The following is a 27687-nucleotide window of genomic DNA, read 5'->3' as shown; positions in this document are numbered from 1 at the left end:
GCGGTTGGAACCAAAGATCTCAAATTTGGACTCATCAGACCAAAGCACAGATTTCCACTGGTCTAATGTCCATTCCTTGTGTTTCTTGGCCCAAACAAATCTCTTCTGCTTGTTGCCTCTCCTTAGCAGTGGTTTCCTAGCAGCTATTTGACCATGAAGGCCTGATTGGCGCAGTCTCCTCTTAACAGTTGTTCTAGAGATGGGTCTGCTGCTAGAACTCTGTGTGGCATTCATCTGGTCTCTGATCTGAGCTGCTGTTAACTTGCCATTTCTGAGGCTGGTGACTGGATGAACTTATCCTCAGAAGCAGAGGTGACTCTTGGTCTTCCTTTCCTGGGTCGGTCCTCATGTGTGCCAGTTTCGTTGTAGCGCTTGATGGTTTTTGCGACTCCACTTGGGGACACATTTAAAGTTTTTGCAATTTTCTGGACTGACTGACCTTCATTTCTTAAAGTAATGATGGCCACTCGTTTTTCTTTAGTTAGCTGATTGGTTCTTGCCATAATATGAATTTTAACAGTTGTCCAATAGGGCTGTCGGCTGTGTATTAACCTGACTTCTGCACAACACAACTGATGGTCCCAACCCCATTGATAAAGCAAGAAATTCCACTAATTAACCCTGATAAGGCACACCTGTGAAGTGGAAACCATTTCAGGTGACTACCTCTTGAAGCTCATGGAGAGAATGCCAAGAGTGTGCAAAGCAGTAATCAGAGCAAAGGGTGGCTATTTTGAAGAAACTAGAATATAAAACATGTTTTCAGTTATTTCACCTTTTTTGTTAAGTACATAACTCCACATGTGTTCATTCATAGTTTTGATGCCTTCAGTGAGAATCTACAATGTAAATAGTCATGAAAATAAAGAAAACGCATTGAATGAGAAGGTGTGTCCAAACTTTTGGCCTGTACTGTATATCTAAGGACTTCCTGGTTTGTTGATGTTTTTCTCATCTGAGAAAAGTTCCAAATGACTTACCAATCTACTTTACAGTGCGTTGGACCATATATGAACCTTTTGTCAAACAAAGCTTTGATATATCTCAGATCTATCTATAAAATTCCCTGAAACATTCGCGCTTCCTGTGATATTTCACAGCATACAGTGGCATAAAAAAAATTTCAGTCGAGGATGAACTGATCTCCACAAGGCATGAAGTTAAAGATGAAACACACTTTTAAAATTTTATGAGCAAGATTACTGTATTTTTTTTGTTTTGTACGATTGTAGAGTGAAAAAGGAAAGGAGCCCTGTGTAAAAGCTTGGGCACCCCAAGACATTTGACCTCTCAGACAACTTTCAACAAGGTCTCAGACCTTGATTAGCTTGTTAGGGCTCTGGCTTGTTCACATTAATCTTAGGAAAGGCCAGGTGATGCAAATTTCAAAGCTTTATAAATACTCTGACTCCTGAAACCTTGTCCCAACAATCAGCAGCCACGGGCTCCTCTAAACAGCTGCCTAGCACTCCGAAAACTAAAATAACTGATGCCCACAGAGCAGGAGAAGACCATAAAGGGAGCTGTTTCCTTAGTCCGTCCATCCATTTTCATCCGCTTATCCGGGGCCAAGTAAAGCACCCCAGACGTCCCTCTCCCCAGCAACACTTTCCAGCTCCTCCTGGGGGACCCCAAGGTGTTCCCAGGCCAGATGAGATATGTAATCCCTCCAGTGTGTTCTGGGTCTGCCCCGGGGCCTCCTACCAGTGGGACGTGCCCGAAACACCTCTAACGGGAGGCGCCCTGGAGGATCCTGATCAGATGCCCGAACCACGTCAACTGACCCCTTTCCAAGCGAAGGAGCAGCGGCTCTACTCCGAGCTCCCTCTGGATGTCTGAGCCCCTCACCTTATCTCTAAAGCTGAGCACAGCCAAACCACAGAGGGAACTGATTTCAGTCGCTTGTATCCGTGATCTCATTCTTTTGGCCTTTACCCAGAGCTCATGACCATAGGTGAGGGTTGGAACGTAGATGGACCAGTAAACCGAAGCTTTCAGCTCAGTTTCACCACGAGGTGAGGAGGGAGATGTTTCTCAGTTTGTAGTGTCATTAAGAAATGGCAGTTAACAGGAACTGTAGAGGTCAAGTTGAGGTCTGGGAGACTAAGAAAACTTTCAGAGAGAGCTGCTCATAGGATTGTTAGAAAGGTGGATCGATCATGCTTTGGGCTTGAGTTGCAGCCAGTCGCACAATGAACATTTCACAGATAGAGAGAAGAATGGATTCAGTTAAAGTCAACAAAAATTCTGTAAGCAAACATCACAGCATCTGTAAAAAAGCTGAAGATGAAGAGAGTATGGCCTCAACTCCAGGTACAATGATCCCAAACACACCGCGAAATCCACAATGGACGACCTCAAGAGGAGCAAGCTGTAGGTTTTGCCATCACCCTCACAGTCCCCCGACCTAAACATCATTAAACATCTGTGGATAGAGCTCAAAGAGCAGTGCATCAAGACAGCCCAAGAATCTCACAGAGTTAGAAGCCTTTTGCAGGAAGAATGGGTTAAAAACTCCCCCAAACAAGAACTGAAAGCCTCTTAGCTGGTTACAAAAAGCGTTTAGAAGCTGTGATACTTGCCAAAGTGGGCACTACTAAGTACTGACCATGCAGGGTGCCCAAACTTTTGCTTCGGACCCATTTCCTGATTTGTTATCCTGAAATTGTAAAAGATTGAAATAAAAAAAAAATCTTGCTTAAAATACTGAAGAAATGTTTTTTAATGTTTTGTCTTTTGGAGATCAGTTCATCTTTAACTTGCTGAGGTATTCAAAGCAAACCAAATTTTGACCAGGGGTGCCCAAACTTTTGCATGCGACTGCATGTAGACATTTCCTGTCTGAAATATCTATGATCAGAGAGATTTGTACAAGTGTGTACCCCATGTACTGTTCTGTTGAATTGACCCTTTGCTAAGTCCCGCTCCCAGATGCAGACTGGCCAATCATAACGTAGCATCAGGCCAGCACAGACCAGGGTCTGACAACAACACAGCTGTGCTCCATTGACTCTAATGCAGTCCTTTCAGATTTCCTTCATTTTCAGGCTGGTTTTGTGGATTTGGAGCTAAATGTTGTGTCTGGGGCACGTCGTGTATTAATGATACTCGTTACCTGGAGAGGTTGGAAAAAGATATACGTTTCTTCCCTGTTCCAAAACCAAAATCAGACCCTGAAAAGTGTAGGGTTAGCTAGCTAGCTACTGAAGATATAGCCTACTGAATGTATACACATGCTGCTTTTGCTTTTAATGATTATAACAGTGAAACTGTAGTATCTGACGTGCCACATGTTATGTGATGACCAGGGTCTTATATGATCAGTTAGGGGCCTAGGTCAAAATTTTATCATGGCTTAGGTCAAGGATAGATAAGCTAGGTGAAAGGTTGGATTCCATCTAGATTGTCTCTCTGTGACTTGTCAGATTTTGTCTCAAAGTTCATCAAAACAACAAACCTATATATGCAGGGTAAATTGAGCCATTAGGCAGAGCTGTTCATATTCGCTTCGAACTCTCTCTCAGGCTTCCTAGGTGCTTGATTTGATGCTGTACTTCTTGTAATAAACCTTTTTATATACAAGCAAGACGGTGTCAGCGGAGTGTCCCTCATCATCTTCACATCATCGCTATTTAATAAACAACAAAACAAAGACTGACCCTGCTGTACAGGAACCAGTGGGCAGGGAAACTTTGCTCATATTCAACCAGCTGTGTGTCATCCCAGTGTGCAGATGAATGAGATCCCTGCTCATCCGGCGGCGGAGGTCCCGGTTCATGTGCACACACTGTGATGCCACACAGCTGGTTCAATATCAGCAAAGTTTCCCTTTATATTCATTGTCTTGTGTGGCGATCAGCAGTGATGTGGTGGTTCACTTTTACACTGTGATCTGTAGCCTATAGTTCGGCTTTAGCTTCTAACTATCTTTGTATTTTTAACCTGTTGTTGCTGCTGAGTCAGTTTGACATCCTGGATATATCCTTCAAACACAGACTGTAGATCCCTCTGTCTGCTTCTCTCTGGAATCACTTTTTCCAAAAATGTGATAATATTTCTTCAGGGAGTGCAGTTAGTTACAGTGTGGGCTCCATGCTTACTCCAACAGCTTGTCAGACTATCACAAAGGGGCGGGGCTTAGCAAAAGGTCAACTGTATGAGTAAAACAGTGGTCACAAAATGGCACCATCGTCATTCAGAAGAAAAACACCATTCAAAAACACACTGCCACTGCAAGACATGAGCTAAATCAGAGTAAGAATACTGCAATATTACTCTGTTAAGGCTCTGTTCACAGTACATCTTCAGTGTATCTGCTGTTCACTGTGAAATCCATTCTCCTTACCAGCTTAGTGTCCTGAACCAAGGCAGCTCATAGGATTTGTAAACTCTGTAGCCGATGGTGATGATTTCCTGGAAACACTTGATTTGGACAGTCATGACCTACGTCACATGATGGGAACGGAGGAGAAATATGATTAACGAGCTCAGGCCTGAGGAACAAACTGAGTCAGTACTTTTTGATAAAATCTCTTTTTCAGCAATCAGACATAATAAATAATAAAAGTCATTACAAAAAAACAACTGACAGCATGATAGATGGCTCGATATCTCCAGTATCAGTCACTGTCACTTACCACTAATATAAGAGTGACAGGTCCCATATAGATGATGAGGAAGAAGCCCGAAATCATGGCTAAAGACAGAACTCCTCGTATCCAGTAGTTCTTCCATCTGTGGAGAGAAGAAGCTTCCTCAACATTACATGAATATTTCATTAATTCATTTATGGTTCATTTGAGCTGTCATTCAAAGTGAGATAGAGAGTGAAATGTACGACACAGATTTATTATTCACTGTCTGGTTCCATGTCTATATTTCCAATAACAACCCTGATACCAAAAATGTCAGGACGCTGTATATAATGTGCATTAAAACAGAATGATTTGCAAATCCTTTTCAACATACAGTGGGGAAAACAATTATTCAACACTGTCAGAGCCATTTCTAGCAAGTCCTAGTTACCTATTATTTTTTGAGTCACTCTAATGCATCACCTGACCTGGTTCAAGCAAGTGTAGAGCGTGGAAGACGCCTCGGCGTTACAGTCTTTAACCGCCGTGTTTTTTGGTTAATCTTAGTTTTGATTGTTTGGTGAAGCCGTTAAATACCCCATAGATTTGAACTTTGTTTTTGTAAAGGCCTGTTTATTTCGGGAATGTCTGTTCAGGGGTTTCTGTTCTCATTTTTTCAAGACAACCAGTTCATACCATCATCTTGCAACTCTCCATACATCCAGCAAATCAATCAACTGTAAAACCAACCAAAGCACCTGGATCATGAAACAGTGAGTAAAATTAAACCAAAGACAGTGAGTTCATCATATCTCCCATTATGGCGTCTGTGGGCGGCTATTTTTTAACTTATTTGGATGCGGCATTAAATACTTTTCTTTCATTACAAATATTTCCACTGCAGTTTATTCACATGGATTTTAGAGCATACCTTGGTATTACCTCAATAAAACTACACTGATAAAGAAACTGTTAACATTTCAACCCATAAAACTTATGTGCGATAAAGTGGGATGACCCAAGAAACAAAGGACTGAACATTTTTTAACATTGATTTATTTAACACTTGGAGAAGCCTTTGTTTGCAAAGCCAGCATCAAGATGTTTCCAGTATGAAGAAATTAATCTCTCACAGAGTTCAGATGGGATTTTGGCCCATTTTCTACACAAACAGTTTTACAATCTTAAATATTTTGGGGAGCCCTTTTTGTGAATCTTGTGAAAGAAATGTCAATTTCGAAACTTCAACAGTTGGTGTCCTCTGTTCCAAAACGGTAACATAGACTGGTTAAAGGAAAAGGTGATGTAACACAGGGGTGAACGTGCCCCTGTCCCAACGTGTTGTAGGCATCAAATTCAGAATGAGTGTATATTAAGAAATAAAGTTTATCACTTTCAACATTAAACATTTAGCCTTTGTACTAAATATATGTGTCAAACTTCTGGAATCACGGTTGTATAAAATATGCATCAAATCCAACATTAGAGCCATGAAATGATGGTAGCAGTATTGAATTGACAGGGCTGACATGCTTATTTAGATCAGCTAACTTGTGGAGTTAAAGCCACAAGTGATGAAAGAGAGGAAGCCTAAAGGCTGTGGTTGAGGCATTTGTCAATGTCAGGAAAGAGGACAACATATGGTAATAGTTGCTGGTTGGTTTTTAACGGTGTCAAATGACCAGTACGCTCTATTGAAAACCCAGAGATCCTGTGGAGAAGTGTCCACAGTATCCTGGAAGCAGCTTTCAAGATGAAAATATGTTTTAATTTTGAATTCATGTTCCTTGGTGATCTAAGAAGAGATTCACAGTCTACAGCAATGCTAGCAGCTCTGTGAGGCGGTACTTGGGAAGAGTGGTCCTATTTTTCCTGCTTTTGTTGGACAAAAACGAAAGTAAACGATGCAGGTTTTAAAATTTTAGGAAAAAAACTGGTTCTGAGTTTTATGAGTAGGAACATGCACTCAAACCATATTTGTCAGACCTCAAGGATATGTGCTTTAAGGAGCAACACTCAATGTAAACACAACTTTTGTTTGTTTGCAAGAAAACTGCAGGGACCCTTAAGGTATTTACCATTCTGAGAGAGAGAGACATGAATGCGTGTACCAAACTACATGTGAATCCATCAAATAATTGCAGAGACTTCACTCTGAACCACAAATGGGAATGGGCATCATGAAGAGCTGTACAAAATGTGGTGCCACTCAATCATACAGATACAGGATGATTGAACACTTTGACCTGCTGGTGGCAGTAATCCATGACTCATATCGTCTCATATCGACCACAGGCGCCTACATCACATCGAATCGAACTCATATCATGACGGACTTTGTAATATCGGCAAATAACTTATCGTTGTCCAAATAATCAATATAATATCATGACGTGATGAAACTGGTGATTTACACCCCTTGTTAGTAGCTATAAAGCTTACGGTAATTAATCCTCCAAACTTAATATCAAATCATTTTGGCAATACTACTCATGGTACTGGTCCAGCACTACCTGTGATACATGACCAGTACTACCTGTGATACATGACCAGTAATATCTGTGATACAAGACCAGTACTACCTGTGATCCTGACCAGTAATATCTGTGATACATGACCAGTACTACCTGTGATACCTGACCAGTAATATCTGTGATACAAGACCAGGACTACCTGTGATACCCGACCAGTAATATCTGTGATACAAGACCAGTACTACCTGTGATCCTGACCAGTAATATCTGTGATACATGACCAGTACTACCTGTGATACATGACCAGTACTACCTGTGATACCTGACCAGTACTACCCATGGTACCTGTCCAGTACTACCTGTGATACCTGACCAGTAATATCTGTGATACATGACCAGTACTACCTGTGATACCTGACCAGTAATATCTGTGATACAAGACCAGGACTACCTGTGATACCCGACCAGTAATATCTGTGATACAAGACCAGTACTACCTGTGATCCTGACCAGTAATATCTGTGATACAAGAACAGGACTACCTGTGATACCCGACCAGTAATATCTGTGATACATGACCAGTACTACCTGTGATCCTGACCAGTAATATCTGTGATACATGACCAGGACTACCTGTGATACCCGACCAGTAATATCTGTGATACATGACCAGTACTACCTGTGATACCTGACCAGTAATATCTGTGATACATGACCAGTACTACCTGTGATACCTGACCAGTAATATCTGTGATACATGACCAGTACTACCTGTGATACCTGACCAGTAATATCTGTGATACATGACCAGTACTACCTGTGATCCTGACCAGTAATATCTGTGATACAAGAACAGGACTACCTGTGATACCCGACCAGTAATATCTGTGATACATGACCAGTACTACCTGTGATCCTGACCAGTAATATCTGTGATACATGACCAGGACTACCTGTGATACCTGACCAGTAATATCTGTGATACATGACCAGTACTACCTGTGATCCTGACCAGTAATATCTGTGGTACCTGACCAGTACTACCTGTGATACCTGTCCAGTACTACCTGTGCCTCTACACTATCATGGCTGTAATGAGGCCTCGTTCCTCTGGAGTGTTTTTAACCCCACGTCATGCGGTGCGTGTGGCTGTGAGGCAAACTGCTGCACTGCCTGCTGCAAAACAAAAGAGAGGAAAGAGCTAAAAGCTGCACAGTAGCCAAGCAGGGCAGAGAGCCTGCTGCCTGCTGCTGTATGAATGGAGGAGCAAAACAGCTGCATCATGAAAAAACCTGCTGCTGCCTCCACTCAGCACTGTGAGCTCACACTCTCTCCCTCTGTTCATCACACCATCACTCACTTTCTCTCTAAAACTACCTCCCCTCCTCCTCCTCCTCCTCTCTTCACCTTCAAGTCCATCTATCCATCCTCCTCTGCAGTGTAATTCTGTTTGCTCCATCCATCTGCTGCCGTCGCTCCTCCTTATCTTTACTACATCGTCCCCATCCCTCCATCTGCTTCTCTTTATCTCTCTCCTCTCCTAATTTCTATCCTGTCCTTTGTCCTTTCTTTCTCCCCCTCCCCCTGCCTCTCTCTTTTTCCTCTGCAGTCTGTTCGTCCACATGTCGTCTCTCTGCAGCACACCGGCTCCTATGGTGCTCAGGATTAGTGCTTCCCTCCTTGTGAGCCTTTAAGCCCTGTGACCTGGCCGTCACTCATTGGTCACACCCTCCACTTCTCATCTGTATATCAAAACAGGACGTCGTTCGTCGGTGTTCAAGGTGCTGCTGGCTCGAACTGGCACAGAATGCCAAGTGTGACAATCCTCAAGTGCTGGCAAGAAGCGTTTCCACACTTCAAGAACGTAAACTGTGTACGAATAGTTCTTTTAATGATGATCTGGGTAATGTTTTAACTCCAGCCTGCATTGCATATCCCAGACAGAGTTCTGGCACTCAAGTGCTTTGTCTTGTAACTTTGCCACATGACTCCTTAAATGACGATTAATCTTTGTAAGTACAGATATCAAAATGTGAAGGAGACGGCAAGGGTGAAATATTTTACTTATCAAGAGAGAAAATAACATTTCCTCAGTTTTTAAGAAGATTTGTGTGCACCAAACAGGCTGCTTCCTTCAGGACAAAGCAGGACAACATGCCGTTTACCTGAGCACCAACAAAACTTGACACAACAAGTCGTCAACACACCTTATTCAGAACAAGATTTTCAGGTGTTTAAGAAACACTTGGATATATCAGTGTGTGACAGTTTAATAACGTACTGTAGGTGTTTAGACCAAGGGAAACTGCCTCATTGGCTAATTCATCTTAAAATCTATAAGCTATTTTAACCACCACGATGTGTTATTATGTCACTGATGTGTTTACGTACAGATATACATGACCATTGTAGGGTCGAATCCTGACATGCTTTACTTGTTCTACTGCTGTGAATCACTCTGAGTGAGAGCACTGGTTCAGTTTCAGAAATATAAATATATAAGCCTGTAATTTTTGATTAAAGTCAGAGAGGGAATAAACCAAAAAAAAAAAAAAATCACAAGCAGTCACTGGTCAAATGTTGTGAAATTCTACCTGTGTGTGGACTAGGGTTGCAGCAGTATACCCATTTCGAGGTATGCTGTGGTACAAAAATTGACGGTTATCATACGGTATCAGAAAACTGCAACTGGACAGAGAATCTCATCTTTATTTTAGTTACAAAAGGAAGACTGTTTGGACATACTGCCATATGCAATTCTTTGTCTCCCCAGTTGCTCATCTTTACAGTGTCTGTCAGGTTTGCGTTTCCCTCTTGCTACTAGCTGCTCATTCCTGCTATCAGCTGTTTCCTGTTTATCCACCGCCAGTGGGTCGCATGTGCGGCGTCATCAACAGCTCCTCCCACAAGTCTTCAACAGCCCCTCCTGTTGCGGAAGGGCACCTCGGTCTGTTTAAACCAAAAAGGTTCCCCCAATATGTCTACCCTACGAGGCGGAAAATTGGGCACCTCAGATCAACTCGCCAATCCGGATCTGTGTGTCTAAACGCTCGCAGCATGCCGGCAAAACAGCCCAACATTCGCAGAAAATCTGGCAGTGTAAAAGGGGCTTAAGACTCCAGCTCTGCAGCAGACAGTATACCATTCTGTGTGTGGGTTTTTTTTCCTGATGTGCCTCGTTAAATGTCAAGGACGGGCCAGAAACCAGGTTAGTAAACAGTAGTAAGCAGCATGTGCAGCGTGGTTCTTCTTTGTATTTCTAACTCATTCAGATTCCCTCTCAAACTAGGTGCAGACTGAAACCCTTTTTTACACACATCTGCTTAAACGTAAAATGTTGGGTTTTCATCAGCAGTAATCTAACATGACTCATACAACTGAAAGCGAATGTGAAACAGTAAATTAAAACAGATATCTAAGGTAAAGAAACTAAACTCTAAACCAAGAGATTCAGTTAGAAGCTAAGAAGTACTAAGAGCTGAACACAAAGACTTTCAATAACATCTTTCTCTCTAGTCTCCTGCAGATAGACGTGAGCTGAGTCACTGACACACGCTTGTTTCAGGGGAAAAGGGGGGGTTAAATGGGGGTTGGCTGCAGTCGGCGAGATGTCACCGTTACCCATTTGGCAGCAGGTGGGCGCACTTTTGGACCAGTTTCACCTCTGGCTCTGCACGTTTTAACTTGTAATGGAAAGACAAATCAGCGCAGCCACAAGTGTTTGAGCGATGCTGGGACGGAGACAGACAGTATTTTGTGATGGCTTGTCCTTGCATCACATAGGCAACGGGGCTAAAATGAACACGTCAACGCAGGTGTCATATTTCCATCACTGTTGATCGGAGTTGATGAATACCCATGGCGGCTACAGAGTCATCCAACTCAGACGTGAATGCTGATTACAAAAGCCAGATGTTAGCGTGTATTTTTTGTGTAGTGGGAAAGGAACTAATATAAGTCCTGTGGTTAGCTGCAAATTCACTAGCAACTGCATTTCCTTCCGTGCATTAGTAAGAGCATGTTCAGACGTCTCTGCAGAATCTATTTCTGGTCCAATTAACCTACATGCACACAGGAAAGACGATCAATCACCCTGTCAGGGTCTTTTCATGAATGATGGAGGGCAAAAGGCTTGTTACAGCAACATTATGGCTGAGGTACATTTGAACAAGACCTCAGGCTTCTTTGGTCCAAGTTAAATGAAATCAGTAAGATCTGACCCGCACATGTTGGACCCTGTTTTGCATTTCTGTAAAACTAAGAACTTGAGCCCTGTGGCAGTGGAAGTTTGCATACTGGCCTAGTTGTTATCTAGGAAATGTAAGATGATTTACTCCATTATTAAATGTTAGTCTGAAGTATAAACATTTATTCTTATCTGGAGCTCCTGGTTAATTTGTTCTTCCTGGCGTGCTACCATCTTGGACAAAGCCTGCAGAGCTGAAATTCACTCTCATGAGAATATATAAACACGGACTAGTAAGGCTAAGTGCTAAATGTTAATAGATCTGTGCAGCTTGATCCAGCCACACAGCAGAGTGCCAGGATCACAAGTAATTGCTGAGAAGTGTCTAAGCAGTGACGACTCCAGGAGGAGCAATCTGCTAACATCCACCTCTCGTGAGTATCTGAGTGTGAGCGGTGTGTACCTGGGCGGCAGGCCCTCCAGAGCTTTGTTCAAACATTGTGGAGTGTTGTCTGTGTCTGCTGTGGAGGGAGGAACATCTGGAGTGTCTGCTTTGGAGTCACCGTCACCCTCTCCCTCTGCGTCGACTGGCAAGCCCAGCCTGTCATCGCCATCCGCCTCCTGTCAGGGCGCACAGACACACACAGATATTCAAACACAGACTAAAGATAGTCGGCGTTCATTTCACACACAGGCAGACAGCAGAGCAGTGTTCACGAGGTGATAACAGCAGAGGAGAAGAATACAGCATCCTATCAAGACAAGGAAAATAAGACGTAAATTGAGAGCTCTTCTGAGATGCAAATGACATGTAAATGTTGAGGCAGTCAAACAGACTCCAGTCTAAACTGCGAGGAGGCGTGCAGGAGCGGTCAGACGATAATTAATTAGGCCAGAGACTACAGAGCTGATGCATGTGTCCTCTACGCTTGGCTGGGGTTCAAGTGGGTCTGCAAGTGGATGTGCAGGTGTGTGTGTTTGTTCGGTTTACATCAGAGACAGCCTCCAGGATTCAAAACCATCGGACCATGAGTGACTTCATTATCCTTCATGATATCTGATAGATTTGAACTATAAGAGTGGAGGTTCCTACTCACTCTCAAACATCTTACTTGTTTATAATTAAAGACATATTCCCACACCATGAACATCTTCCCAAATGTATCTTGATGTTTGACTGACATTGCCACAAAAACAAAGAGACCCTTCCAGTATTTTGATGCCTTCATCAAACTTGTTTATCTGGTGACCTGTTCTGAAATATATCTATATATTTTACTATATTTAAACATAATAATCAACATATTTCAAGCTCCAAAAAACACCCTCAGAATGTCCATAAAAGGAGAAAGTGTGACTCGCTTCTCCTCAGGAAGGAGGAGGATTAGTGTTGGAGCATGACTGAGCTGAAAGTCTACACCTGGTGTCGACAGGTTAACAGGCTTCTGCCCGGGAGGCAAACATCTTTATTGGTGTTAATGCATCTTTAATCTGGATTTAAACCCAGTAAACAGACACAGCCTCCACGGTCGCATGTACGCCGCCTCTATCCTGTATTGACAACACAGACATGTGACATACAAAGAGTAACAGAGAGCACAGAAAGCACTTTATAAAAGCCTGTTCATCATCATATGTGGGGTCCTCGTGGGGTTCTTGTTCGTAACTTATCAACACACTGTTTGTTTCTGGGGTAAAACATTATTTTTAAAGGATTTATATGTGTGAAATAAATATGATTTATTAAAGATTTTGATCTGCTTTCTTTTTTTTTTTTTAACTTCTAGACTTGATCTGTGCCAGAAAACGCCCTTGTCCAAAACAAGATTTCACAACTTCAAACAATTAAAAAATGTGCTAAAAGCCGACGAAATCTACACTATACTCCCGACTTGTGTCACACAAGTTAATTAATTTTTCGTCGTTTCTCTTTTTTATTTCTTCTCTTTTGGGGCTAATTTAACTGTTCTGGCTTTCTCTGTTTGTTCTTGTGTTGATAGGTGGGTGGGGTTTTCTTTTTGTGCTTACTGGCTCTGTGTTTGTTTATTTATACTCTGTATATCTTTATTAAATTGCCAATAAAAAATATTTAAAAAAATATATAAAAAGTCTTTGGAATCTAAAATTAACAGTACTGATAACATGGATGTAAAAAATGTCCTGCTATAATCTTCTTTGTTTTAAAATGTATTTTTTTGTGTGAAAATGATGGACCTGTAAAGATGTGTCCCAGATTTTTGTTACTCCATCACATTTCTACAAAAACACAATTTAATCAGGCAAAAAAAAGGACTTAGCTATATCCTAAGGTCTCATTTCCTGGTTTCCAAAAAGGAGGAAATGCTGCTCAAGTACGGATAAGCTTTGTACTTCTTTGATAAATTAATTAACTAATATTGTTATCGAGTGCGTCTCACTTATAACAGGTCAACTCTGTAGCCCTACATAATAATTTATTGTTTAAAAATTTTGTCAGTTGATTAGCAGTAAGAGAACTCTTTGATACTCTTCTGCTTACCAAGACAACTGTGAAATTAATTAATATATAACTCTTTTTTTTTATTATTCTGTAAGGCATCAATTCCGTCAGCTGTTAGCTCTGACATTCATTATGTATGCTACTCAAGAAAAAATTAAATCATTCATCTAATATTCCTTGTGTGTCTTGCAACAATAATATATTTATAATATATGTAATATATGGGAGGATGACCAGAGTTAATAAGCAAGACTGTGATCTTTTAAAAAATATTTTCTTAGCCTAACTGAGGAGTAAAAATCAAAAAACCCTTAAAAAAAAGTGTGTCACAGTTCTCAAGAATGAGTGCTACATTAAATTGTTTCACTTCCTGCTTTAATGTAGTCTCATTTAAGAACACTGACTTACTTTACTTGCAAACACAGCTTTGACGTTTTATTTTTTACCAGTCTCAACTAAAATTCACCTTTTTTCCTCTTTCTTTTTGTTTCAACGTGGATTTTTTTTGTGTACGCGTCTCAAACGTCCAGAAGTTGCAGCGTTCCTTCTCCAACAAGTTCACAAGACTTTACAGTAAACAGTCCTCCAGTCATAATTAGAATTCCACACATGCATCATATGACAAAAAGTAAACACAAAAATAGGGAGAAAATACTTATTAACTGTAAATCATTTACCACAGTCCCAAAATTACCTGCTGTGCTTTTGAAAATCAGGTTATACATTTGTATTTTTTTAAACAAATTTTTCTCTCATTTTCTAGCATTTAAAAAGACCTCACCTTAATTTAAAAATAATAATTAATTACTGAATTAAACTGTGCCCTCAGTATAACAAAATATCTTGATGATCGGCTACATGAATGCATGGTAAACGACCTCTGTAAGCGTGATCTGGAGACACAAACTTGGCATCTTTCTTGCTGTTGCTAAGCAGAAGAACATATGCTATACTTCTAAAAGTCACATATCAGCACTGTGTTTTATTAAAATGCTGGCTCAGTGAGGACGAAGAGAGAGCATAATGTATCTTCAGATTTAGCAGCATTAGTGTGGACACGGCTTCAGACACTCTAACGTCATTAATAAGTAAGCAAAGTGACATCCTAGAAATAAAGCCAGACACTTTTGTTCTTGAGTTAACACCACTGATGTCCTATCATGTAACAAAGCGGCGACTGGAGCGCTGAAGCTTTTTCTGCCCAAAAGAGGCTATTTTTAAAGCCCAGTGAAATTCCTCCTGAGCTCACACACCAATTGTGGAAGATTAAGTTTCCTTTTGCACTTGAGAGGCTCGCTAATGCTACTGGACATTTTTTTCCTTTCATGGTTACTTTCACTCAAACATACCTAAATACGGTCAGCGGGAGCATCAGGGTTAAATCAGAGAGCTTTTCATTTAGAAATAAGGTCTGTGATCCTGGTCAGACGTCGTAATTAGCTGGGAAAGCGCTGAAAGTGGGAGCAGGTTGGGGCTGAGGCAGAGAGGGTCACTTGAGTTGGTGTTGGAGCTCAGGAGAGAAGAGGTGTAATTGAAGATTTCTACTCAGGTTTTAATGAGGAAACGTCAAAGCCTGCAGACTGAAACAGTGGAAAGCTACAGTACAGGGTCCTCTCTGGCAGCGTAACTTACATATCTGAAAAAGCAAAGAATAACCAGCTTTCTTTTCAGTATTCATGGCACTAGGTGGACACCAGACACAAGCTAGATGCTGAATTTAGCTGGCCACTTGACACCATATATTACTTGGACACCTGTTTTCATTCTAATCATCATACAACAGTACAGGTAGTTAATGTAGCTCTGACGAAGATGGAGGAAACATTTGTGTCCTGATCTTTACAAATAAAACTACAGACCCTTTTAAAGTGTACGTCAAATATGTACATGTTGGCGATGGAAGTGGTGTTTTGCCTCAGCCATCCAGAGTTATCAGGCTTTAAACGTTGAATGAAAACTGTTACCAGCCTCGTCTTGTCTTAGGGTAGCGAGTATTTCTTATTTCAAGACACAGACTCTGGGTCTATGTCGTGGTATTTGACATTCTCTACATGACCACAGATAACACAGTTGGTGTACATGCTAGGTTCCTGCACCACATCCATCCATTAATTTTCATCCGCTTATCTGAGGCCAGGTCGCAAAGCACCCCAGACGTCCCTCTCCCCAGCAACTTTTTCCAGCTCCTCCTGGAGGACCCCAAGGTGTTCCCAGGCCAGATGAGATATGTAATCCCTCCAGCACGTTCTAGATCTGCCCCGGGGCCTCCTACCAGTGGGACATGCCTGAAACACCTCCAACTGGAGGCGCCCTGGAGGATCCTGATCAGATGCCCAAACCACCTCAACTGACCCCTTTTGACGCAAAGGAGCAGCGGCTCTACTCCGAGCTATTTCCAGATGTCCGAGCTCCTTAACCGATCTCCAAGGCTGAGCCCAGACACCCCATGGAGGAAACTCATGTCAGCCGCTTGTATCAGCAATCTCATTCTTTTGGTCACTACCCAGAGTTCATGACCATAGGTGAGGGTTGGGACGTAGATGGACCAGTAAATCAAAAGCTGTGCCTTCCAGCTCAGCTCCCTCTTCACCACGATGGACCTGTGCAACACCTGCATCACTGCAGAAGCTGCACCTCATGTGTGTGTATATCTGGTCACTGAATATCGGGCTACCTGCTAAAGTCTTCTACACACTGACTAATAACACAAGGATTTGGAAGTCAGTCACCATCTGTCAAAGCTTAGATAGCATTCGTGATCTTAAAGGCTCTCTAAGTTTTCCTAAGCTTGAAAAGTTTTTGTCACATACAGAAAACATCTCCTCACGATCCTCTAGCTACATGTCCTCTGACTATGCTGTGAAAAAGTCCGGTCTCTGTAGGCTCCACAAATGGCAACAAAAACATTTGGGTCCACGCTGCACCAACCAGCCAGCACGAGACCAGCGAAAGCAAGCACAAATACATGAACGCGGTGCCCATGTCTCACGGTCTCACGCAAGCACGCACACGTGAACGCGGTGCCCAAAGAGGCAGTTAGAGCTACAGGCTACAATGAGGCTAAAATGCGAGCTAGCTCCATTGTGTTTGAAGTGTTTTTGTTGCCATTTGCAGAGCTTGCCGAGCTGCCTACAGAGACCGGACTTTTTCACAGCATATTCAGAGGACATGTAGCTAGCGGATCGCGAGGAGATGTTTGCTGTATGACAAAAACTTTTCAAGCTTAGGAAGACTTAGAGAGCCTTTAAGTGGTTAATGTGTTTACATAGCTTGACAAGCTATTGCACTCCGCCGTACTTTTATTGCCAAGCTGCATGCGCATGCTTGATAATCTATAAATCATTCTTTCCTTGATCTTACAAGATTTTGTGTGCAAAATTCCAATGTTCTTGTGAATAATGTATGCATATTGCTTGGTTTCTCCTCACTTTCCATTAGTTAAATTTAAATATTCTTAACTGTTCGTGTCTGTTTTCAAGCAAAAACTAAATTATTAATATTACAAATAAAAATTAAAACTTTTGGTAGCCTACTAAAATAATATGATCAATTCTTTTTTCAGTCCACTAGCTAAAATATTGTCGGAATAAAAATGACCGAAGTGAGATTAACAGACTTAAAAAACTTTACCTTATTAGATAAAACAGATGTTGACAAAGTTTTCCTTTGGGGACATAATTTGCAGTTCAAAACAGGTAAAAAATCACAACATATAGCAATATATTTGATCGCAACACTCAGCATATCACAACATGTTCTGCATCTAACATCTGAAAAATATTGTATCATGGGCCCTCTGGTGATTCACACTGCTATTTGTAGGTGAATTATCTTTGGGTTTTGGGCTGTTAGTCAGACTAAACAAGCGATCTCGAGACTTCTCTATGGGCTCTTTCCCATTTTCTCATATTTCATAAACTGGACAATGCATGGATTTTTGATCAAATGTAACTTTAAGTAAAATGCAAAGAGAATCAGAAATGAAAGCATAGACAAGCAGGATATTGGCAGCTAATGGGTTAATACACAGTACAGACTGCAGGGGTGAGTAAGCTGTGTTTAATGAAAAGTTAATACAAGAGTCTGGAGTGCTTGTGCTACCTCTACATGTATGCAACAATGACGAAACCCAAAGCAGGACAGCCACTGCAGACTGCTTGGGGATGGTAGCCAATACTATAAATGCAGGTATCACTTTCACTGTTCTACTTCTGTCACTATTCTAAGTGTTTACTAACAGCAGATCTTCCATGACAACCTGATACCTGATAAAGTGGCTGGCAGAGAAGGCAAACTAAAACCTGCCAGTGACTGGTGGCCGATGGTATTTCTCACTGAGGTTTAACTGATACAGTTCGTCTACAGTTCAATAAATGTTTCTGCAACATGGAGCAGGCCTCAGCTTCGAGGCTCAGTCAGCACATAACTCCACACGCACCAATGTGTTACATGCAGAGCGTCACAGTTTTATGGTCTAATCTGGCTGAATGTACTCAAGCTTGTTAATTTAACTGTCAAACACTGTTAATGTTTTGTTTAGTTAGCAAAGTATGCCCACGCCTGTGTAAATATCTCACACTCAAGCACCTCAAATAATGATGCAAATCTGTGTGATAACAATCCAAGTTATGCCATGGGTTCAGACGAGAGGTAGGTCAGAGTGCCTGTAATCATCACCGGTAAATACAAAAAGAAAACACTGCTAACAGAGCATGAAATTAAACATGAGCACAGGTGGTGCATCTGAAACTTGACCTTCTGCAGTATGTCAATGTTTTTCTGCTGTCGGTGAGACAGCATGAGGCAGAGTGACTGTCACTGCAGCTCAGCTCACCTCCGCTATCTTCTTCGTCCTGCTCCTCCTCCACCGGGCTATTAATGCCATCTCTGCAGAGAGGCGGGAGGAAGAGGAGGAGAGGGGACAGGATCAGACAAGAGGACAGGTGACGAGCGACGAGCAGCTCAAGCCTCGTCCACACTGTGACCATGTTCATCTCACGAGTACCTGAAGCAACGTGCCTCATCAACACAGGCACTGTAGGGCTATTATTGGTCTAAACACCTACTAATAGGGTTGGGTACCGTTCACAGTTGATCGGATAGCGTTGCCGGTACCTTGAATTTTGTATTGGTACCCAACGGTAGCTTTTATTAGTACTATACTCTTTCTGTAATAACAAGCATTTGAACAAGCTGCATTCAATAAGAAAGCCAGCTCCTCTGCTCTTTTCTGATCACACACAGACCATATCCATCTGTCTACTTGCTTGTGTGTGACTGTGTGTATCTGCATTTCTGGCTCACTCTCCGTTTAGACACAACTCATAACTATGTGGAAAAAGTATATAAATTTAAAAGACGCAGTCACAAACAGCAGTGATACCAGGCTATTTCTAGAAAGACTGAACTATCGGCACAGCTTGATGGGAAGCCAACGGAGCTCTGTAGTCAGCTTCCCAACTTCAAGGTGCCTCAAGGGGCTTACTCCCCCTGTCTGAACCCAGCGTTCTCACCCAGGTGTGCTCTTAGGCTGCTTTCAGACCCAGAGTCGTCTCCTTTGGTCTGAATCAGGGACTTATTTTGTCACAAAGTTGTATAATTGCCTAGAGTTGGTTCGTGTTCTCACGGCAGCATTTACAAGCAGACCAGATCAAATACCTGTGTGAGAAAGCTGCTCTTGATTGGTCAGAATTTCCATGTGGGAAAAATCCAGGAAGTAAAGCAAACGTTGAAGAAGAGTACACTTGCAAGATAAATGTGACACTTTCTAATGTCACAATGGAGGGACAACTACGCAGGTTGATTTTAGCGCTGCTCATCGTGGACTATATTGCTGTCATTGTTCATTTTAGTCAAAGCATACAGTTTGAAAACAAGGCGCGGCTCCAACTAGAAAACAATGTTTTGATGCATTGGATGTGCTGAATGTGCATATTAAGGCAGTACAGGAGGAGGTGCACATTAATAATCCTCCAGGACTGTAACATGCTCATGTTTAACCCAAACAATGTGTCATGTGACTGCAGTTGCTTCACATCCAGGTCGGAAACCACCTCTTCAAGAAGGTCTTGATCAGGTTGTTCACACCTGCCTAAACGAACCGCACTTAAAGGGCAAACGAACTTGAATTCCATTGAACCAAACCAAACAGGTGTGAAAGCACCCTTAGTTATGAAATTTCATCAGTCCATCGGAGTTTCCAGTTATCTCAATCCTCCAAGCATCTCGCTAGCTCACCAGTGCTTTATTCTCCTGTGTCTTTCTTTAGGACATCCATTAAATTTGGCAAAGATTGAACATAATTGAATATTAAAGGTACCAGTTGAATTATGTCCAATCTGTGCTCTTAAAAGGTGCCAGGTTCAGTACCCAACACTACCTTCTACTGCCCTCTGAGGCAGCTACATCTGAAATCAATGCTCGTATGTAGCAACTAATTCTGTCTGGAACTGAAACAATCAGTAAATTAGTCAATTAGTGGAAAATTGATCTGCAACAATTCTGAGAAACCATTTTGAGAAACGATAACTCCTTAAAAAGGTATTTAACGGATATAATACCCAAATAATCAGTGGCTCCACTTTCTCTTTTGCCAATATTTGCTAGTTAGCTTAGTTTTCTGTGATAGTAAACTGAATACGTCAGGATTTGGACTGCTGAACAAACAAAAAAGGAATTTAGAGACATCAGCTTGGGCTTTGGTAAACTGTGTGGCGAATTTTTCAATATTTTCAGACATTTTATGGACCAAATAATAAATCAGCTAAACGAGAAAGTGGTAGTCACTGATAGATGATGAAAATAACTGGAAGTTGCAGCCCTACTTTTGTTCACCAACAAGTTTTCAGGTTGCTTTTCAAAAGCTGCCCATGCACTTTAAAACATCAGTTAAAGAAACAGTTACATGTCGTTTTCTTATCCTTCTTCCAGTTACCTGACATAACCAAAACCTGCCTGCAGAGAATTAAATTGTGTGGGACAGGCACAGCCATACGAGCTTCTATTCCACTAGCTTTCATTTCTCAGTGCAGTACGCTTAGATTGTTTCTCCAAGGCTGATATTGACAGCGTCGTTTTTTAACTCTGATAAGGTTTAAAAACATCTATAAAAATGTGTTATTTACACACGTCAGAGGGATCTCGAGTCTCACAATGACTCATTGAGCTCATTTTGGGACATTTCTGTTACTTTCCCTTCACCCGTCATGATGGCAGCCCTAATAATAGACAGACTGTTTCAGAGTGAGAGGATGAACTAGTCATGCCATCATGCCTTGCAGATAAAAAGTCGTTTCCTGTTTTGGGTTGTATTTAACTGTGTGTGTCTGTTTGAGAAGTGCATGGATGTCCCAGAATACCAGGAGCATCTATTACAATAGGAGCATTAAGAGATGATTCTTACTACAGGTATGCGTGAGATCTCTGAGGTCACAGCTGTATTTTAGGATAATAAAAACACTTTAAAGAGTTTACAGTTTCTGTCAGTTTACTGTTTAAACATCAGTATAATGACAGGATCTCTGAACAGACTCAAGCTGTTGGTTCAGTCGACAAACTTCATCCACTACAACAAACATCCACCTGCATTTGTGAATGAACCCTAAATCAGTGCAGTTACTGGTGCTGCAACGCGCCACCATCCAATGAATCTATGGAGATTAAGCTTGATTAAAAGTAACCAACAGGGAGCAGTAAACCACAGTCCGAACCAGTCTTAATTGAAACAGCTCTAATTTACCCCGGAAAGGTCAACAGAAGCAGGAAGCTGCTACTGAGGGGAAAAAAACAAAGCATCACTCTCACCAGAGCACAACAACAAGCCTACACACCTGTAAGGTCCAGACCAGCAGACAGCAGCTGGCTCTGGTCACAGGGGAGAGGATCACTGAGTAAGCTACCGCCTACAGTACACGAGCTCACTCATGCAGCAAGGAATTAAGCTAATCAGCAACAAACATTGACCTGAAGTAGCACTGCTGCTGGAAGCAACTTTCAGCTCCCAACAGCTTTCTCTACCCAACTGCAGCGCAAAGCAGAACGAGCCATTTTACAGGAGACACGACGGTCTGCAGCCAGAGGTGATCCTGAGAGACAGGGCTGATCATTACACAAATCAATAGTGTTGGATGGATGAGAACTGGAGACAGCTTTGTCTGTCAGGCTCAGCTTCACACTGTCAGACATGACTTTCACCTTGGTCATTTCAACTTTCACCCTTGTGTTGTGATGTGGTTTCACCTGAATGCCAATGAAACATTTAGCATATAAGCATGATACTCTTTGCACAATTATCTAAAGCAGTATTGTCATGCATGTTAAAATCAGCATGTCAGAATGACTCACTAACATTCAGCATATGTATTAGATTGGATTACAATGTCTGCATGCCATGGAAGAAAAATGAATACAGAAAAAATCACAACAAAAGTAGTGATGATGTGAAATAGATCCATGAAGTTATTTGATCTTTATTTACTCATCATAACAGACATTAAATTACTTCAGCTTCTGATCTGATACAAAAATAATGTTGACGGTAATAACTGCAGGTACCACATGCCGCATCTTTGACCGCCTTCAAAACGCTGGGTGCTACTCTTGTGCCTTTTTTGTGCCAGCTTTCAAGACTGCGTCGACTGCTTGCGTCTGCGGTTGCTAACCAACCTTACCAAGCATTGTATAGCATGAAATCCTGCGTGCAGAGCTGATCTTCTTCCAGAAGCTGTTTATAAGTGTGTAGGCCTATTGACAGATGTAAAGCTCTGGGTAGCCCTGCACTAACATGATCAACTTTTCTGTGTTTATCAGACTGAATATTTACAGAAGAAAGGAAAGATGTCTGTCCTTTCAAATTAAACTCCCACATGGTCCAGTCATATAGATTTTGATTTATTTTGACAAGGCGCCGCTCCTAATAGAGGTTCACGTTTGCTGGGGGATTTTTTGTTTTGTTTTCTACGACTAAGCGACCAATGAAATCTTGCCGACTAATGACCTTTGTGGTCAACTAACGTTTGTTCGACTATTAGGGGGCAGCCCTAATAAATACACTTTTTTTCCACACCAAATTGCAGAGAGCATCCAGTCTCTCCTGTTCTGGAATCAACATATTATTATGCCTATCGTGATAGCCCATTGGTAGATGCGTACATTAAATACAATGCATTTTGCCCATTCACTGAGCAAAATAAGAAAACTACTTCAACTTAAAGGAGCAATAAGCGAAATTCATCATTTCTGGATTGAAGGAACTAAAAAATCGCTATGTGAAGAACTAGAGGTGTAGTTTCTTCTGGAGATAGCATGATGTCACACACCCCCTCTCTGTGTTGATCTCCAGCCCCTTGTTTACAAGCCGGTCCGGCTGTGCGTTCATGTACGTTCATGTGAATCGCCGCCTCCTCCCTCCTCTCGGAGCCCTTGGCCCTCCCTCCCTATAAAAGGCTACAGCCAGTGAGCAATGGCAGCGTGTATTTTTGAAGCTAAATGGCGGAGAGCGGAACAAAACGTTCACCTGAAGACGACCAGGGTCCGACATTACCTCTAAAGAAACAACGGTTGTTGGCGAAGAAGTTGTCGGATAAAGAAAGGTACAGAACTCGGATTAACATTGTTCTTGCATTTCCAAGGTGGAGAGCACTGTGAGAGCTAAAGGGGCTACAATCTGACTCAGAGCTAGCTCTTCTTCTCCTGGACAGGTAACATTAAGTAACAACATAAAGTCAAATGTCTGTTTTAATTAGTGTTACAGTAACATTAGGCACATGTCATTATGTCGATTCAATTAAATTTAATGTTACAATCGTAGCATGGGATAGTGTCCGGAGCTTGAGTTATTAGCGGCTCGGTCCCAGCAATGGGTCGGGCGTTACGGTTGTGTTAGGTGAGTAGCCGCAGCCGAGGTAGAGGGAGGTGTGGCTCATGACACACTTTGTTTTGGTCTACAGGCAGTGCACAACAGCAAACCTAGCGGTGAAATGATTTCGCTTTTTGCCCCTTCAAGTTACATTTAACAAAGGCCAAATTCATATTAATGTAAAATTTTCAAACAAAGCTGTAAAATCCATCCTACTTTCACAGGCCTAGATGATGCTCTCCCTGAAATTATTCTGACAACCAAGACCAATTTCACCTATTTTGACTAATTAAAGTCGCATAATTCCATCATCCAGTCATATCAGCAGAAATATTCATTTCAGGTCAATGCCAGTATTTTATTTTAAAGCCTTTATCTGCGGATGTTGTTGTGCATCCCTACCTATAATCTATGTTGTCTTTTTTAATGTACTTCAAACAGCTCGGGGTTCAAAACACCAAATAAACAAGGTTATGTGAACGCAGCACCCCAATGTAGAGCAGTTAAGACTCCTCTGCTGTCCAAAGACATTTCTGACTGCAGCTGTGCAGAATGACGCTGTGACCAGTAGAGCGTTAAACGTCCTGCTGCCACCACCACCACCGCTGCTGCTGCTGGAGGCTTTAGAGACGGCCAGCCGACCAGCAGACACCCCGCCAAGGTCAACTGTCATGTGGAGTCTTGAGCAGCCGCTAACTGTCCCTGCAACAGTACGCAGGACCGTGAAGGGAGCGCAGCACTGTGAAGATCACCGGGTCAACACACACACACTGCTGAGTATGTGTATGTGTGTGCTTGACTAATTCATGAAAGTAAATATTGGCCTTAGAGACAGCACAGAGGGAGGATGTGAATATAAATGGATGTGTGTACATATGTGTGTGGGAGTCCACTAAACACTTAGCTTTCTTCAGTGACTATATAAAGTGCGCCTCATGTGAACATGATCTGTCCGGGTGTTGCTGCCGGGTGTGTGACACAACAAAGTGAACCTTTAACCTCCAAAACACGACACAGACAGGGTTGATTCATCCCCGTTTAAACCCTGTCAGCCTGCTTCTTATTAGGAACGCCTCAAACTGGCCGACGAAGACAGGAAACCAAAGTTTTTATTCGTCATCATTTGACTGATTCATTTCTCCTGCTCTCTGATAGTCTGAGGGTGGACTGCAGCACACATCCACAAGTGTTGCCCAACGATGTTCTCATGGTGTCTTGGGGCGGATCACAGCAACAGTCATGGTAGACAAACATGTTTTGCTGCATTGTTATACTGGCATGTGGTAAAATTAGGCTCACAGCATCCTATTATAAGCAAATCAGAGCTTGTAAACAAACGTCACAGGGACTCACACGTAGCTAGTTAACTAGGCTGAGGTTTCGCGACTTGCCATCCTGCCAAGTTGAAGATTTTGGCAGAAGGAAGTCAAAACAAAGCCAGGCTCCAGTCTACAACTCTGGCTGAACATGATAGCCTCATCTGTGCTCTCTGATGTGCAGTAATTAACCAGTCTCAATCTTAATACAGTAAATGCCAGAAATAATTTGATTTTCTGCTTTGCCCTTTGTACTTTCCAAACATAGGACCTACTGGATGTGAGTCATCATCCCAGCATCAGCGTCCATCTCCTTTGACCCATAAACTCTTTCTTTCCATGGTCATTTCCTCAAATGACCAAAATATTTTCAATCCTGATGGACAACATTGCATTTATCTTAGAAGTCAGAAGCTCACAGTTTTAGCATCTATGCTACTTGAATGGTGCTGCTCTCAGAAACAACCGTAACAACTGGAACAAATACTCCAGGTTTCTAATAAAGTGTTCCAAACATGCTTGACATTAAGGATGCGCCAATTTAGCGACTGAACATTGGTATTGGCCGATATTCGCAGTGGGACACAGTGAACGTACTATCGATGCATCAGGGGATGTACCCTATTGTTTCGCTGATAATGTTACCTTGTGAACTACAGATCAGTGTTGACATCAGCAGGAGAAGAGCTAGTTAACGTTAACTATTAGCAGCCAGAGGATGGAACTAACTCGGGATGTCTACAGGCACAAACAAGTGTTGACTTTTTAAGACCTTATTAATACCACTGAAAATGACATTTAAGACAAATGTACCATGGAAATATATACCTAAAAACGAAAATGAAGATGTCAGTTCAAAATGAACAGTAGAAATTAGGGATGCACCGAAATGAAAATTTGTGGCCGGAGCCGAATAAAATTAAACGCTTGGCCAAATACCGAGTACCGAATACCGAATGCCGTTGTTTAGTTTTTCATTAGTTTTTGCAGATGAACCCCCTCCAGATTAGTGTTGTCATGGTACCAAAATTGGGACCCACGGTACGATACCAGTGAAAGTATCATGGTTCTGAGTAGTATCACGATACCACAGTAAAAATGAGGCAGATGTGCCTTTTGTCAATTATAAAAAGATAAATCACTTTTCTATAATACATCAATGATATTTCAGTGGAATAAATTACTTATTGACTTATTCACTCACTTATTCAAAAACGGCATCAATAAGTGATTAACATAGGGGGGACCGAAATAAAATAAATAAATAAATAAAATAAAAATCAACCAGCCACCCTCCTCCCCTGACAAGTTAAGAACAGTCCCTTCATAAATAACGAACAGTCCCTAAAGTGCGGTGAGGTTTGTGGACCGTTACCTGCCACAAAGAGAGAAATGCGAACGGCTCGTTTCTCCTCTCCTCACATACCTGTGTGCCGCCATGGCTCGGCTGTCCAGGTATTACTGGGCAGTCATGACACCAAGAATTAAAATTATTGGACCTGGAACCGGGCTTCTCCGTCGCCAGTAAGCCGTTACCTTGCGCCGCGAAGCACTATGGCCGCCGTATTTGACAGGAATACATTCCTGTCAACATTCTTACATTGAATGTAAAAAGCTGCAATAATTTGGGGTACTTTTATAGTACTTTTCTATGAAAAATGACTCCGAAGACAACCGATTAGTCGACTACTAAAATAGTCACCTATTATTTTAATAGTCGATTAGTCACTGATAAATCGACTAATCATCGCAGCCCTAGCTAGCATACTGTCACGCAGTCTCTCCAAACTCCACCACAGAAGTTAAATTTTTCTAACGTACTTGTGGCAAATTCCAGACTGAAATAAATACCGAAGGGGGAGGAGTTTCGCAGGTATATCAGATATCACGCAGATTCCCATAGGAATGAATGGACTTCCAGTTACCTAGTCTCCGTACACATACATAACTGGAAACGAGGCGTTACTGTTTGATCTCCGTAACTTCAGCCTCTGTTTTTACGATACAGGAAACAGTATGGCGCCCACTTCCTATTCACAAATTCTTGTGCAACAGCAAAACAGCGCACTTAAATATGTTTTTGAAGACATTTGAGGCAAGAAATACACAATACAGTAACCGAATCTTGGTTTAAATTTGATCAGCACTGCCTCGTTTTACGGTTTGATCTGAGTTTGAGGGAGAAAGAGGGGCGGCTCTTTCTTTTGATCCACTTCTCTTCGTGTCCATGGTGGCAGGCATATAAAAATTTGGAAGTACAATCTATAGTTCGAGCAACAGAGCCAGTAATAATTTAATAATAATTATACAATACAATACAAAACAAACTTCTAACAATGTAAACAAGTGTTGGCTAACAGGGTTCAACCTCCACTATATCCCTGTTTGACTCTGTCTAGTCATGCTTCTCACATGTCTCGTGTGTTGAGACAGAGGGCTTCCTACAGACAGCTGAGGGCCAAAAATGGACTTCAAAAGAGGTGAGGAAAAACAAGTTGGGACACTAATGAGATGTCGAGTGTGGCAATGTGCCAGAATGACCAAACTGCCAGCCAGTCACACAGCCAGGCGACAGTAACAAGGAACAAATAGAAACAAACATATAGATGTGCGTGTCATGCAGTCGATGCACTTCAGTTCCACGAGTCGGTCTGTTTTTAGTTCAAGAGCATCCACTGGGAATTATACTGTCAGTCAGAACCTGGATGGATCCTGTTTGTGTGTGCTGCTCAGAAAGCACTGTGATGATGCAACCGACACATCTAATGGTTTTACATTACACATGATTTCATAATCTTCATC

At 41.9% G+C, this 27687-nt stretch overlaps 1 protein-coding gene across 3 annotated transcripts in view; it reads right to left on the bottom strand.

Moving 5' to 3' along the window:
• Positions 1-27687, bottom strand: part of cds1 (CDP-diacylglycerol synthase (phosphatidate cytidylyltransferase) 1) — a 453066-nt gene that overhangs the window by 417413 nt on the left and 7966 nt on the right. For all 3 annotated transcript variants that reach the window (XR_007449507.1, XR_007449506.1, XM_049578591.1), the window contains exons 2-4: positions 11698-11855; positions 4638-4734; positions 4346-4443 (exon numbers count right to left, since the gene is read on the bottom strand). Coding sequence is in view for 1 of the 3 variants with exons in the window: in XM_049578591.1 (XP_049434548.1) it covers positions 4346-4443; positions 4638-4734; positions 11698-11855 (353 nt within the window). In the remaining 2 variants the exon portion in view is untranslated. The remainder of the gene's footprint in view (positions 1-4345; positions 4444-4637; positions 4735-11697; positions 11856-27687) is intronic.

This window comes from Epinephelus fuscoguttatus, linkage group LG6 (assembly GCF_011397635.1).
Source record: "Epinephelus fuscoguttatus linkage group LG6, E.fuscoguttatus.final_Chr_v1".
Taxonomy (NCBI): Eukaryota; Metazoa; Chordata; class Actinopteri; order Perciformes; family Serranidae; genus Epinephelus; species Epinephelus fuscoguttatus.
Note: the sequence above shows the minus strand (reverse complement) of the source record. Positions and strands in the feature narration are given on the sequence as shown.